General features: G+C 43.7%; 3 protein-coding genes across 6 annotated transcripts in view; 2 read left to right on the top strand and 1 right to left on the bottom strand.

Moving 5' to 3' along the window:
- The window catches only part of LOC103378311 (leucine-rich repeat and fibronectin type III domain-containing protein 1-like protein), a 13313-nt gene extending 11226 nt beyond the window's left edge, over positions 1-2087 (top strand). The window contains exons 11-13 of the mRNA XM_025055322.1: positions 41-97; positions 176-452; positions 974-2087. Of these exons, the coding sequence (XP_024911090.1) occupies positions 41-97; positions 176-297 (179 nt within the window). The 3' untranslated portion in view covers positions 298-452; positions 974-2087. The remainder of the gene's footprint in view (positions 1-40; positions 98-175; positions 453-973) is intronic.
- A 138-nt stretch (positions 2088-2225) lies between these two features.
- LOC103378312 (zona pellucida-like domain-containing protein 1) lies at positions 2226-8044 on the bottom strand. The gene is made up of 10 exons (XM_025055323.1): positions 6531-8044; positions 5792-6012; positions 5416-5597; positions 5253-5325; positions 4942-5039; positions 4421-4501; positions 4095-4266; positions 3665-3773; positions 3186-3215; positions 2226-2961 (listed from the first exon to the last, which is right to left on the bottom strand). Exons 1-10 carry the CDS (start codon positions 6667-6669, stop codon positions 2798-2800), a joined length of 1269 nt encoding a protein of 422 aa, XP_024911091.1. The 5' UTR covers positions 6670-8044; the 3' UTR covers positions 2226-2797.
- Positions 8045-8222: 178 nt separating this feature from the next.
- LOC103378287 (phosphatidylinositol-binding clathrin assembly protein-like) overlaps positions 8223-13876 on the top strand; it is a 10007-nt gene continuing 4353 nt past the window's right edge. For 3 of the 4 annotated variants that reach the window (XM_025055317.1, XM_025055319.1, XM_025055316.1), the window contains exons 1-13: positions 8223-8720; positions 9333-9399; positions 9530-9605; positions 9696-9771; positions 9848-9950; positions 10158-10251; positions 11135-11246; positions 11389-11495; positions 11588-11629; positions 12985-13070; positions 13305-13428; positions 13497-13630; positions 13772-13848. In XM_025055317.1, the coding sequence (XP_024911085.1) occupies positions 8591-8720; positions 9333-9399; positions 9530-9605; positions 9696-9771; positions 9848-9950; positions 10158-10251; positions 11135-11246; positions 11389-11495; positions 11588-11629; positions 12985-13070; positions 13305-13428; positions 13497-13630; positions 13772-13848 (1228 nt within the window). In that variant the 5' untranslated portion in view covers positions 8223-8590. The remainder of the gene's footprint in view (positions 8721-9332; positions 9400-9529; positions 9606-9695; positions 9772-9847; positions 9951-10157; positions 10252-11134; positions 11247-11388; positions 11496-11587; positions 11630-12984; positions 13071-13304; positions 13429-13496; positions 13631-13771; positions 13849-13876) is intronic. The other variant, XM_025055318.1, reaches the window with a different exon arrangement.

Raw genomic sequence — 13876 nt, 5'->3', positions numbered from 1 at the left:
CATGCCACCGTCGCCCCCCAGCCCAAGGGAGGAGGGGGAGGAGGAGGAGGAGCCAATGTCTTGTCTCTGCCTCCTTCCTCCTCCTCTGCACTGTCAGGTATAACGCAGAAAGCAAATGTCTCTCGTCTGTGGAATCAGCTGGTCTCTGATCATGTGACATTGTTTTGTTTCCCAGGTGGAGTAAATAAAAACTCACAGCCCTCGTCATCCACAGACGGACTGGGCGGGGCTTCTCTTCGGGGGACAACTATTGTAGACTTAAACCCCTCCCTCGAGGACGACGCCATCTCTAAATAACACAGCAGAAAACGGAGTAAAAAAACACACAACCTGCCGATGTTCAAAGTCCAAACAAAACTCCACCACCTTTTCTCCACCTTCTCCTTCTTTCATTTGTTGCTGGTGCCTGGATCCAAACTCCACCCCTGGATAAGGAGCAGCTCCTGTGACTGGTGAGAAGCTGCTGTCTGTCAACCCTTAACCATTACAAATGTGTGCCTAATCTTAGTCCTTAAACCCAACACTGTTTCTTCTCCTTCATCTTCATCATTGGGCAGTGGTGGCTTAGTGGTTAAGGAAGTGGACTTGGGTCCAGAAGGTTTAAGGTTTGAGTCCACCAGCAGCCCAGTTACCACTGAGGTGCTCTGAGCAAGGCACCGTCCACACACACTGCTCCCACTGTTCACTTTGGTGATGGGTTAAAGAGGTCAGAGGTCACGTTAGGTTGTGTGCTGTGTCACAATGACAAGGAGGCACACACCCTTCTACTTCTCCTCACCCACTTTCTTCTGCTTTGTTTCTTATTCTGGTTCACTTCTTGCTTTTTCATGGTCAGATGAACTTGATTTGACTATGGTACAGTCTGACCCCGGCCCCCTGAAGACCACAGTGGTACAGTCTGACCCCGGCCCCCTGAAGACCCCTCTGTGAGGGCTCTTTCGCTCACTCTTCTTTCTCATTTGCTTTTCTTAAGGCTTCTGGACCAGCTGCACCGTCACATCTATGTTCTGCACTGACCCAGACTGAGGATCGAGACCTGCTGCCTGATGTCCAGTAGCACTTTACATCAGGAGCAGACGTGTGATGTCATCAGCCAGAGGGCGGTCAACAGCTGAGCTGTTGGAGTGAACAACATAGTCCAGCTCCAGGTTTGGAAAAAAACCTGCACACGTCGGTGTTTCCTGGGGTTAAGAAGCTTGGATCTAAGGAACCATCACACACACACACACACACACACACACTCCAGGTGTTCTGTTGATATCACATGGTGACAGACAAGTGCACAACACACACAAAGGCGGAAACACAGTGTGTTTTAATGGAGTGTTCTACTCGATGGTTTTATAGCAGCGCTCTTCTCAGTCATATACCAAAGGATTACTGAAGTATTGTGACTGCAGTATTACAGGAGTTTGCAGTAAAACCCTTGCTTGACCCTGGATGGAAAATACACACACACACACACACACACCTTCAATGTCACGTGTGAGAGCGTCAGTATTAAACTGTCCAGCTGAGTGGAGAACTGCTGCCACTGTGATGGTGTGTGTGTGTGTGTTTTCATTCAGTCTCTCATGAAGAACAGTCTCTCCCGTCTCTCAGCCTCCGGCTGCACTTCCTGCTGCAATAATCCCCGTGGATCTGTTTTCTCTTTGTGTCAGAGGGTTCAAAAACAGTATTTTCATAGAGACAAAGCCTCGAAGGAACTTCAGAGAGGATCTCAGGTGGAGCTCACAGGTGGAGCTCACAGGTGGAGCTCACAGGTCCACCAGTGTGTTTGGTGCTTGTACCCTCAGAAACAGCTGAACACAAACAGGTGGTGTCGTTGACTGAAGGCTGTGGTTGTTGTCGGTGCTGCGGTGGACGGTCAGCTCTCACCAGTCCTCTCTGTCTGTGCTGTTTGACAGTGTCTGTGTTTGTATGTGACACCATCCAGTCCTCAGTGGTTTGATATGTCTTGGACTACAGCGCCAACTAAAGGCCAGACTGATCGTAATCATCACCACACGTGAAATGAGGATTTTATGCTTTCATAGAAACAACGTGTGGATTTCTAATGAAATAAAAAAGGTATTTTTCTTGGAAAAGAAACTGATGTGTTGTTCCTTTTACAAACATTTCTTTATCTTCTTTTGACTCCAGTGTTACAGGTTTTAAGGTGTAACCACGCCCTCATCTGGTGACTGCCGGGATTGGCTCCAGCCTAAATGTGTTTGTTCTTTTGTATTTATTCCTACCCATCATCCTCATCAGTCTGAACGGAGTAGAGAGAAAATCGGACTCACTGATGCTGAAGAAGATAACAACCAACTTATAATTAAAAACCAATTATTATTGGTTTGATTTAATGAGACCAATAAGAGATGAGGCTCTTACAACATGGGAGCCAATAGTCATTTAGATATTTAATTGTGATGGTAATACAGTGGAATAGTAGTAGGTAGGTGTGTACATTTACTGTACTGATGCAGAGGACCAGAAGATTCTCATCCTCCATCACAACAGGATACGGTCCACAACCCTAATGTTTTTAAATGTTGGTGAGAATGACATCCTGGTTTCCCACATTAGCTTTGAATACTTTTTTAAAAAGGATGAAAAAGAAGAGAGTGTGAATGTAGACACCTGCCTAAAACTTCTGGACATCAGAGTCCATGGTCCTGTTCTAACATGATCTAAACCAAAGGTCAGGTCACCTTTCATTTTCATGTTTTCATGAACCTGTGACACTAACATGGCTCTAGTTCACTGCAGTAACTGTTTGTCATTGACTTGGCGTCTGCAGGTGGACAGACATTCACTTAAAGACGTTCCAAACATCCGAGGACGCTGGGAGGCGAGGATGTTGAAGGAGGTGGAGCGACAGCAGACAGAAGGCCATGCTGGCTCCACCCAGAATCACCACAGCTGAGGTCAGAGCGCAGGTCACAGGGTTCAGAGTGAAGGCCGAGCCAAAGGGCACTGAAAGAAGAGTGAACAAGTATGTGTGTGTGTGGGGTGGGGGGTGTATAGGTGTAGTTTCAGTTGTAGGGACATTGATTTGGTAAAATGATTTGTGATCTGTCTTTCTAGGGACATCCTTCAGGTGTAAGAGAACAGGGTTAGGGTTAGTGAGTGCATTATGTCAACGTGAAGTCCTCACAACTCATGAAAACCTGACTTTGTGTGTGTGTGATGTAGCTTACCTATCTTAGAGTTGTTAACAGGGGATTCATCTGAGGAAAAACAGATCATTACAAGGAGATAGAAATATTTAACTGGCTGTTATTGTGTAAAGTCAGCGACATCACTGAGAGATAACATTTGATGGTGGAAAAAACGTAGCTGATCAAAACTAAAGCTTGGAGTTCATGTAAAAGCAAAAGAAAAAACTAATATCCAAACGAAGAGTTGACAAACATTTGAGACTAACAAGCCCAGGGTCAAAGGTCATTATTTTATCTACAAGTAAGATGAAAAGAAAAGTTATGTGGAAATGTGTTTATCTAAAGTATGCCTCACTTTCCCAAAAAGTGCCTCAGTCATATCTGGAAGGTGATTGGATAAATAAAACCCCTTTGACCCACATAAGCTAAAAGTCACCAAAGACTAGTTTTACTTAGTGATGAACTCAGTGTTAAAGCAGTTTAAAGTAAACCTATAAACAGCTAAAAGTTGTTGGTACCATTCCTGGTGTTGATTGGTCCAGCAGTGATGACAGCGTTCCCAGATCCAGGTGCTGAGGACGATTCCTGACTCTGATTTCTGTTGCGCCTTCGCCTCCCCCCACAAATCTGACCAAAACAATGATCACATGATCAACATGAAGCCCTAGTTACAGTTGGTAGAGTTGAATGTGGAGTCACATGGTGCTTCTCAAAGTCAAATTGTTTTTAGGTTTTCAGTATTTTCTAGAAAACTCTGAGATGGAGTTTACTAATAATGAAAGAAGTCTAAGACTTGGCTCCAGCCACAGCCCAGGAAGAGCATCACTGATTTCTACTGTATTTCACCTTTACTGTCACAGAGAAAGGATGAAGACGTTAGTGTGTCTCATGCCTGAGGACAGGAGTCTCAGAAACTTGGAGAAGCTCCTTCACATTCTGTCCACTCACGGGCATCAGCAGGCTGCAGTCGTCGGCGCGGCACAGTTTTGTGACACAGTGTAAAAACACCGTGGACATTTTCTGGTGCCTGTGTTTGACGAATCTGAAAACCTCGAAGGAGAAACGCCCCATCTGACTCTTCCCGTTCTCCAGGACTGTGGTTTGAGGGTCTTTGTGGCAACTGAGCAGGAGGAGGAGGAGACACAGATGGAGGTGAAGATAGACAGTACATACAGTCGATGTTCTGTCTGAGAGGAGGAGACAGGAGGTGCATTCATGATGAGGAGAAAAGATAATGACTGTCATCATCATCAGCTCCTCCAGTCATCATTTACCCCAGGAACAGGTCGTAGCGGAGTTTGTCGTTAGGATTCCCTGAGGGTGTGGTGTAACAGTACTCCATCAGGATGCTCCACCTGCAGGAGGACAAAACACAGCATCGGCTAGAGATCAGGGATCAAATCCTTCAGCCTCAGGACGGAGCGGCCACTCAGTCTAAAAAGTGACAAATGTAATAAAACTAAGACTAAATAAAGGTTAAACCAAGGTCAAATAAAAGAAGAAATAACAAAGGAAAATAGTTAAAGTCAGGGGCAAGATGAGTAAAACACACAAAAACGAATTATTCTATAGTCAAAATTGAACAAATGATGTTCAAAATTGTCATAATAAACATAAAAAAGGGACTAAAAAGAGTTCAACGGTTCAGTTCAACATATTTTACTCTTTACCACTGATTCCTGTCAGACTATATTCCCAGCAACTAGTCCTCAATGTGAGAAACACAGGCCGTGTGACGTGTGACGCTGCGACTGACGCAGTATGAAGTGAGCTGAGCTGTGAGCTGTGGTCAGACCTTTTGTCTAAGTTTGTGGCTTTGACAGCAGCAAAGACCCTAGTCTTCAGAGGGAGACCGGAGGGGGGGGCAGAGAGAGGCTGGTAGAACCAGGAGTCCTGTAAACAACCAACAATAACAATCAGACAACAGTCAGAAGAACCAGGCACAGCTAACCTGAGCTAACCTCAAGTTCTTTTAAATATGAATAAAACAGTATTTTCCACAAAGTCACAACTCCTAATATTACACAAATACTTTTGTGAATCAGTGTGGAGGTCATGACCTACCGTGTGAATCAGGTGAAAGTGTGTAAAAGGAAGTGAACTCACGTTGTACAGGACCAGACTGAGCGTGCTCACAAAGGTTCCGTTACTGTCTTTGACATAAACTGCAGCTGACGAGCTGAAAAGTTCAACAAGAGTGGCTTTGATTTGTGTGTGATTTAAAAAAACAACAACATATCTGATGTGATAAAGATTGTGTCTCACTCACGACGCCAGCTGAGAGCTGTTAACCAGGTACTGGAGCGGGTAACTGCAGCTGAACTGGAACAACAAACTGGGCTGGTAACTGATGATGTCAGAAGGGTCTGGGGTGTCGATGAAACCCGACACCTTGCCCAGCTGGACCAGGGACATGTTTTTGTAGGAGCTGGTACTGTAAGCAGTACTGACCTGCAGAGACACAGGACTATGTTCACAGTTACAACTCATTAATGACTCATTAATGCTGTTGATTAATCTCAGGACAGCTGGGATTAATCAGGAATAATTAAAAAGAATCAACAGTCCTAAATATGACCACATTTGTGACTAATCCAAATGATGGAAATACTTTCAGGAGGTCACGGCGGTGTTCGTGTTCACACCTGCAGCTGGTTCCCACAGCTCTCCATGGAGCTCAGGCTGATGCTGAAGATCAGGGCTGTAGGAAAGCTGCTGTTGTTGATGAACCCTCGACACCGGGTGTCAGTGTGGTGACTGTTCAGGGCCAGGTCTGCTGCAGCGAATCCAGAGAAGAGAACTGGACAGAAGTTGATCTTCAGGGTCATGGTCTGGACTCCACAGTACACACTCAGGTCACGTTCTCCTGCAGGAAGCCAAACAGACCTAGAAGTCAGTTATAAAATGGGCAAAAAGGTTTGAAAAATTACTAAAACAATAGTCATAGTTCAGCCAAATAACATCTTAAAATTATATTAAAGTTAAATTAGCTAAAATCAGTTAAAGATTGTTAAAATAACTATAAAATTTAAATTAAACATTAAACGTTTAAAAAGTTTTTAAAAATAAAAACAAGTAAAATGAAAAATAAGTAATAAATAACTAAATAAAAGAGATTTTAGCCCATTAGCAAATAAATAAAAGAGATTTTAGCCCATTAGCTGAAGGCCAGCATAAGGTAAAGGTTTGTGTGTTTGTTGTGTGAAATGTAGAGTTCTCAAACATTACACTGAGAAAACAATTAAAAAGCCAGAGTAAAACTCAGTTGTCCGCGTCTCCGGCCATGCTCAGGTAGAGCTACGACCTGTCCAGTAGCACCGACACCATGACACTGGAAGTGTCTGTGTCTGTGGAACAGTTGAGGCGCTGATCGGACGCTCTCACCAGGGAACCTGCTGTGCAGCTGTGGATCACAGTTGTATCCACCAAACTGAGAGGAGACTGGAACCAGGTCACTCTTCATCAGTGTCAGGAGAACCAGGATCCAGCTGGGTCCGTTCATGACTGCTCCCACTTCTGTCATCTCTCATCAAACCCCTGCCTCAGGTCTAGGTTGAAGGTAGGAGAGAATCAAAAGTTTCCTGCTGCTTCTCCAAACCTGCGACTGCTCCAGGCACCGTCTCTCAGAAGCTGCTTTTAAACTCTGCTCACTTCAATCTGTTCTTCATCTCTGTCTCTCCAAACGCCTTTGTTCTGATCCCCGTCTGTCTTCGACCTGGATTTTGGGGAAAGATCAGCGTGTGTTTGGTCTGAAAGGTGAGGGCAGATGTCAGTGTGCTGTGACCGCTGCAGATGGAGAAGATAAAGTAGCTCTTTATCCAGAACAAAGGCTGCTGCAGCTCAGAACATGGGAAAGTGGGTGGACTCTCAAAAACCTGGAATCAACTTTTTATATCTGTCAGAAACCTGAGCTTCACTGACTCTCAGCATCAGTCTCATCTCTGTCTGTGAGCTGGCACCCAAAAGCTGGAACTCAGCAGGAGGTGGAGTTTGAGGAAGAGGTGGAGGTTGTGGAGGCTGCAGGAAACAGGTCTGAAAGTGAAGCTCATATCCTCTGCTGCAGCCGAAAAACTAGTACTTCTAAGAATGTTCTATCTTAGAATAATCTATCTATCTGTCTGTCTATCTATCTATAGATGTGTATATACTGTCACTATGGGATTAAAGAATAGTCATTTTACATATAAACATTGATTCAACATCAAGTTAACAACTAAACATCAAACTAATAATAATAATAATAATAAAAGAAAAAAGGAAAGGAGAGAAGGGAAAAAGAAGAGGAATCATGTGACAAACTCAGGCACAATTAAAACAAGGTGGTTCAAGTCTGTTACATGACATTAGTTAACCAGCAGAGGGTGATGTTAACTTGTTTTTGAACGACGATAGCCTTCAGTCTAACTAGTAAAAATAGTAATATAGCTATACTGCCCCCTGTCGTTAGTTTTTGTGCAATGTTTGACTGCTTTTTGTTGAGGTTGGGATTGATTATTCCTCTGTAACACTCGGATGACTGGAAGAGTTCTTGGTTTCATTGTACCGTAAAAACGTCACAGTTGAACACATAGAAACACTGAAATTAAAGCATTCATCTGTACAGAGTATGTGAGGTTAAAGTTCACGGAACGTAGTAGAATAGTGTCATCTTCAAATAACAGAAGATAAAAAGAAAAATGACCAAAGGAATTAAACAAATGTAAAATTTAAATTTGGGATAATTCAATTGGGGAAATTGTCAAATACAAATTTAAAAAATGAACAAAATAATAACAGTAAGTTACATTTGAATATGATATTGATGGAAGTGGCACCAGAACCAGAATCCTTTATAATCCTGGAGTAAAGACGAACTTTTTGATAAGATGAGAAACATTTAGAAAACACTTAAATACATGAGAAGCAGATTTGTGAGCTTATTGCCACATCATTTTCATAATGAAATGAACCATCTAAGACAGACTCTCAGCAGGTTCCTGTTGACCCAGAATGAGTCTACTGAAGAGGAGGAGGTCGAGAAAAGGGAGGAGGAGGAGGAGAGGGAGGAGAAGGAGGAGGAGGAGGATGTTCTGTGATTGGAGCTGAAGATGAGACTGTGATGAGTCAGCAGCAGCCTCATCGACAGCCTCACTGATGATGATGATGACGAGGATGATGATGAGAAACAGCAAAGAAACCAAGTGACTGCTGCTGTTGTTTTTGTTCTTGTTCTCTGATGTTCTGATTCTCCTGCGAGCAGCAGCAGCAGCAGCAGGAGGAGGAGGAGGAAGAGGAAGAAGAGGAGTAGCCATTGCAGCAGGAGCAGGTTTCACTCACTCCTGCTGCTCCTCTTTCCTTCATGGAGCTCCAGCAGTGAGTCAGAAGCTCAGGTCCAGCCTCACGTTTCTCTATTCTTCATCTGGATTTTTTTTTTCTATTTCTGCGGCGACGGGTGAAGAAACGTCATGTCGGGCCAGAGCATCACCGACAGAATCACCGCTGCTCAGCACATCGTCACCGGTTCAGCGGTGTCCAAAACCGTGTGTAAGGCCACCACACACGAAGTCATGGGTCCGAAGAAGAAGCACCTAGACTGTGAGTACCAGAACCAAGAATCGTGGACCAGAACTAGAGCCTGCCGTTGGAGCTAAAGAGGCTAACGTTAGCATTAGCGTTAGCCTTAGCAGGAGCAGGAGGAGGCCTGAGCATCAGCCACAGCATCAACAACCTGCTCCTGCTCTTTTGTTCTGTTTCTCTTCATTTCACACAGATTAGAACGGTTCTAAACCTTTAATGTCTATAAGTGTGTTTCAGTATTTTAGGAATAGTTTTTGGGAAGAAACCCATTGGTGTTTTCATAGAGTCTGGTTGACAAACGTTTGACAGTCCTGAGGTCAAAGTTTGGGCAGGACACAGATTCCTTCCACTCACAGTCTTTAGAGAGGTCTGAGTCCTGAGGGAAAACTAAGAACCTTGTTTTTCCTAATGGTTCTGACTGCAGACAGTGGAGTGGACCTTTAAAGCTGAACATCGAAGCTCTTAGACCATCTCTTAAATTTACCCTACGGTGACAGTGACTGTTGTTTTGACAGTGTTGGTTGAGTTTTGGGATTTATTGTGGATGTGGAGATGAGTACGCTGGGAAGCTAACTTGTCCTTCATCTGATCAGGATGATCATCTCAGCTCTTCTGCTCTTTGTGTTTCAGATTTGATCCACTGCACTAACGAGATGAATGTGAACATCCCTCAGCTGGCAGACTCCCTCTTTGAGAGGACCACCAACACCAGCTGGGGGGTGGTCTTCAAGTCCCTCATCTCGCAGACTCCCTCTTTGACAGGACCACCAACACCAGCTGGGGGGTGGTCTTCAAGTCCCTCATCTCGCAGACTCCCTCTTTGAGAGGACCACCAACACCAGCTGGGTGGTGGTCTTCAAGTCCCTCATCACCACACATCATCTCATGGTGTATGGCAACGAGGTGATGCTGTTCACCGAGACACCAGAACAGAAGATGAACAGAGATGTCATGAACGTTTGGTTATAACTGTTTCTTCTTCTTTTTCTGCAGCGTTTTGTCCAGTATTTGGCTTCCAGAAACACACTTTTCAACCTCAGTAATTTTTTGGACAAAAGTGGGCTACAAGGTACCTTGTCATTTTCTTAGTTCTTGTAATTCTTTGTACAAAGAGGCTAAGAGCTGTGATCTGTGTCTGTTGTCAGGCTACGACATGTCCACGTTCATCAGGAGGTACAGTCGCTACCTGAACGAGAAGGCGGTCTCCTACAGACAAGTGGCCTTTGACTTCACCAAAGTCAAACGAGGGTAAGAACAAAATGTTTGTCATCATTTTAGGACTGGAAACTTTTTCCGTACAGCCGAGGAACATATTTGGACTCTAAGACAGACACTCACTGTGAATGAGAACTCTTTAGTTGAGGAGGACTTTGGTCAGTTCTCAGTTCAGAACGTTCTGTGATCAGTGATGAAGACCATGGTTCCTCTTGTTTTTGTTGTCGTCCTGTCACTCAGGGTGGACGGCGTCATGAGGACCATGAGCACAGAGAAGCTGCTCAGGACCATCCCCATCATTCAGAACCAGATGGACGCTCTCCTGGACTTTAACGTGAGTGACCGACTCTGCAGTCACTGAGTGCTGCTGGGTCAAAGGTCAAAGGTTTTTTCATTGGTTTTTATATAACACGCTCTTAAATAGGAGTTTAAGGAAATATTATCATTTGTTATTTCCTTCCACGATACCATATTGATATTCTACAGCACTGTAGCAGTTTTCTTTAATTAATAATTAACATGCAAATATTCATGGCCTCGGTTGATTTAAATGCAGTATACAGCTGTTTACCTGCTGATGTCCTGATGGTTCCTGTTCTGATGGTGGCTGTGGACTCTCAGGGTAACAACGGCAGCCGTCATTGACTGTGGTTAATGTTTGATTTATTGACAATAATGTTTGAGATTTAATGGAAAAATATTTGAATATATTTAAGATTTAATTATTGAATTCTAGAGCTGACAGTGTGATTAATCAGAGGAAGCTGTGTGATTGATAGTCAATATAATCTTTGAGCGTTCCCAGTATTAAAACACATTTTTAACACTCGCAGCACTCACATTTTAAAGACAAATTATAGAAAGAAGAAGAACCAACTGGATTTATCATTTTATTTTATTCTTTTTTAAGTACATACGCAATTAACACAATGGTGGCCTGGTGGTTAAGGAAGTGGACCTGAAGGTTGCAGGTTTGAATCCACCAGCCCCCAAGCTGCCACTGAGTTGCACTCAGCCCCTGCTCAGTGGAGTGGTTGGTTAAATGCAGAGGGCAGTAGTAGACCAGGTGAATATCCACCTGACGTTAGATCCATTACCTGAGAAAGTCATAGGATGACCTGGTTAACTTTGACAATTAGTTTGTGGTTCAATTCTTAAGCTGCTGTTGGACAGAAAGCTGATCTGTGGGTGAAGGAACTGTTTGCTGTGTTCACCAGGTTAATGCCAACGAGCTGACCAACGGAGTCATCAACGCAGCCTTCATGCTGCTCTTCAAAGACTCCATCAGACTCTTCGCTGCCTACAACGAGGGCATCATCAACCTGCTGGGTCAGAGCCTCCACCTTTCTCTCTAATTCCATTTCACCTCATTTATCTTTAGTCTCATTTATCTCTAACTCTAACTTGTTAAACTCCATCCTGTTATCTTTTATTCTCTCGTTCATCCGTTATTTTCTTCCTCGTTAAACAGAGAAATACTTTGACATGAAGAAGACACAGTGTAAAGAAGGTCTGGACATTTATAAAAAGTTCCTCACCAGGATGACACGGATATCAGAATTCCTCAAAGTAGCTGAGGTTGGTGACGCCATCACTTTCCCAAACACTGACGTGTGTGTGTGTCTCAAGGAGGCGGCGCCCTGACTGTATCTTTGATTTTGTCCCAACAGCAGGTGGGGATTGACCGAGGTGACATTCCTGATCTGTCACAGGTGAGTGGGTGACCGTGGAAGCAGCTGGGACTGTGCTGTAGTTTTATTGGTACTACCTTTCTTAAATCTGGAGTTCAAAGGTTGCCAACGTTACTGAAGAATAGCTAGCCATAATTACAGCGTAACAGATTTGGTTTAAAGGTAAGTCATTTTAGTGCAATACAAAGAAAAATCTTCTTCTTCCTCCTCTTCCTCCTTTGTTTCCTGACTCAGCAAAGTTGTAAACTATTTGTTGTGTTCCAGTATGAACAATGTTTCAAACAGGTGTAAACGTGTTCCTGTTACAACATTAACACAGTTAATTAGTATTACTGTGAAATAGCGCCCCCTGACGGTCAGCACCCTTTTTTTCCTGTGTTTCTTCCTTCTCTTTCTTTAGTTCACAGTTTGTGTAAGTACTCTTCTTCTACTCTTCTGGTATTCTTTCCATCTCCTCCTCCTGTTTGTCTCCACTTCTGCTTCTTTTTCTTTCATTTTTTTCTCTTCTCTTTAACTTCTTTTCTACACTGCTTTCCTCTTTTCTTCTTTTACTCTTCTCTCCTTCTAGCCTTCTTCTCCTCTTCTACTACTCTGCATGGCCCTCGTTGCTCAACAGTCATAGCAACAAAAATGTACCGTGGGTAAAGTGCTCTCCCCCATCAGTGGTGGAGAAGTTGGTGAAGGTGTTGTGGTTCTTCACAGAACCTTGTCATCTTCGTCTTGTTGAGCCTGAATGTTCTCATCTGTTAGTGGTGGAAAACTGAAGGTAGTGCTGTTCTTCACCTTCCATCAGAGGTGAAGAACAGTAGGTGGTCGAGTTCTTCATCCCTCACAGACCCATGTCATCCTCGTCTCCAGCAGCTTCTTCAGCCTCAATGTTCTCATCCATCAGTGGTGGGAAACCTTTGATAAACTTTAATAGCTTTGAGTCAACTTTTAGCTTCTTTTAGAAACCTATAGCTTCTTTGTAAAAGAAAGAAAAATGTAGCTTTTCTCTCTGACTTTTTTTAAATGAATTGTAGTTTATGATCAGTTTAGTAATTTATTATTAACTTGTTTAAATTACAGTTTTTTAAAGCCATTTGACTGTTACAAAAGCATTAGTTTTTAACTGTGTTTTGACATGATGCTAACCTCTGTTAGCTGACCTTCATGCTTGCTTTTCTGAATCTACTGTGGGGACAACAAGAATGTCCTCTGTCCTCGTGGACTCCCCTGGAGACATTTAGCCCTGAGTGCCCCACCATGTGTAAAATACCTCACGTTATTTTTTTAATCTTACTGGTTTCCCACCACTGGGTTCTCCTCTCTGGTCTGGTCTCTGGTTGTCCATCCAGAAGGACACACTTGCAGCTCCTGTCTCCGTGTTTCCACAGGCTCCCAGCAGCCTCCTGGAAGCTCTGGAGCAGCACCTGGCCTCCTTAGAGGGCAAGAAGGTCAAGGACTCCACAGCTGCCAGCAGGTCTCTGAATCCTCACTCCAGTCACTGCAGATGTCTGATTGTAACTTCTTTTCAAGACCATTGTTCTTCCTTTGGTTCATTAATTTTTAAGCTGATCTTTTCTAACTGTTTCAGGTAGTTTGTATTTGATACATTCTTTGTTAGTTACATCTTCCAGCTGATCGTTTGGTGCTAAGACAGGACAGAAACCTGGCCTTACCTTTTCCTTATTTTAATCTTTCTCTGCTGCTGCAGGGCGAGTACTCTGTCCAACGCCGTGTCGTCTTTGGCCAGCACAGGAATGTCCTTCACTAAAGTGGATGAACGGGAGAAGCAGGCAGCTCTGGAGGAGGAGCAGGCCCGACTTAAAGCTCTAAAGGTGAGCAGCTAAAGCTCGAAGGCTAGCTCTGATAGTCCAAAGTCTTAATTCCTCTGTGTTTCCAACAGGAACAGAGGCTCAAAGAACTCTCTAAACGACCGTCCTTTGCCACCACGGATACATCTCCAGTGTTTACCACCAGGGGCAGCATCAGCACAGCAGCAGCCATTGACCTCTTCTCTGCACCTGGCTGCTCCAATGGGTGCTTTTTTATCTTTCAGTAACTTTAAATAACTTTCGATTTTCGTTTTAGTTTATGGTTTCTGTGATGTGTGTTGTTTTACGAGGCTAACAATTAGAAGTTGCCTCTAATTTTGAGCTAATATTTAGTGTCTAAATGCAGAGCAGTGACTGTGGAGAAGAACCTGTTTGAGCTTCAGTCCACGTCCTCAGGTCTTCCAGCAGCTGCAGCCTGGGCAGGTAAATGTCACCTAGAGCTTCTAGAGCG

Source organism: Cynoglossus semilaevis, chromosome 4 (genome assembly GCF_000523025.1).
Source record: "Cynoglossus semilaevis isolate Cse_v1.0 chromosome 4, Cse_v1.0, whole genome shotgun sequence".
NCBI classification, from domain to species: domain Eukaryota; kingdom Metazoa; phylum Chordata; class Actinopteri; order Pleuronectiformes; family Cynoglossidae; genus Cynoglossus; species Cynoglossus semilaevis.
Note: the sequence above shows the minus strand (reverse complement) of the source record. Positions and strands in the feature narration are given on the sequence as shown.

Coding starts and splice junctions, on each gene's coding strand:
- LOC103378312 (XM_025055323.1), bottom strand. CDS start 6,669: ATGACAGAAGTGGGAGCAGTCATGAACGGACCCAGCTGGATCCTGGTT. Junction 3,774..4,094: donor ACTGCAGCCTGCTGATGCCC/GTGAGTGGACAG, acceptor TGTTTTGGTCAG/ATTTGTGGGGGGAGGCGAAG. Junction 3,216..3,664: donor ACCAATCAACACCAGGAATG/GTACCAACAACT, acceptor GTTTTTCCTCAG/ATGAATCCCCTGTTAACAAC.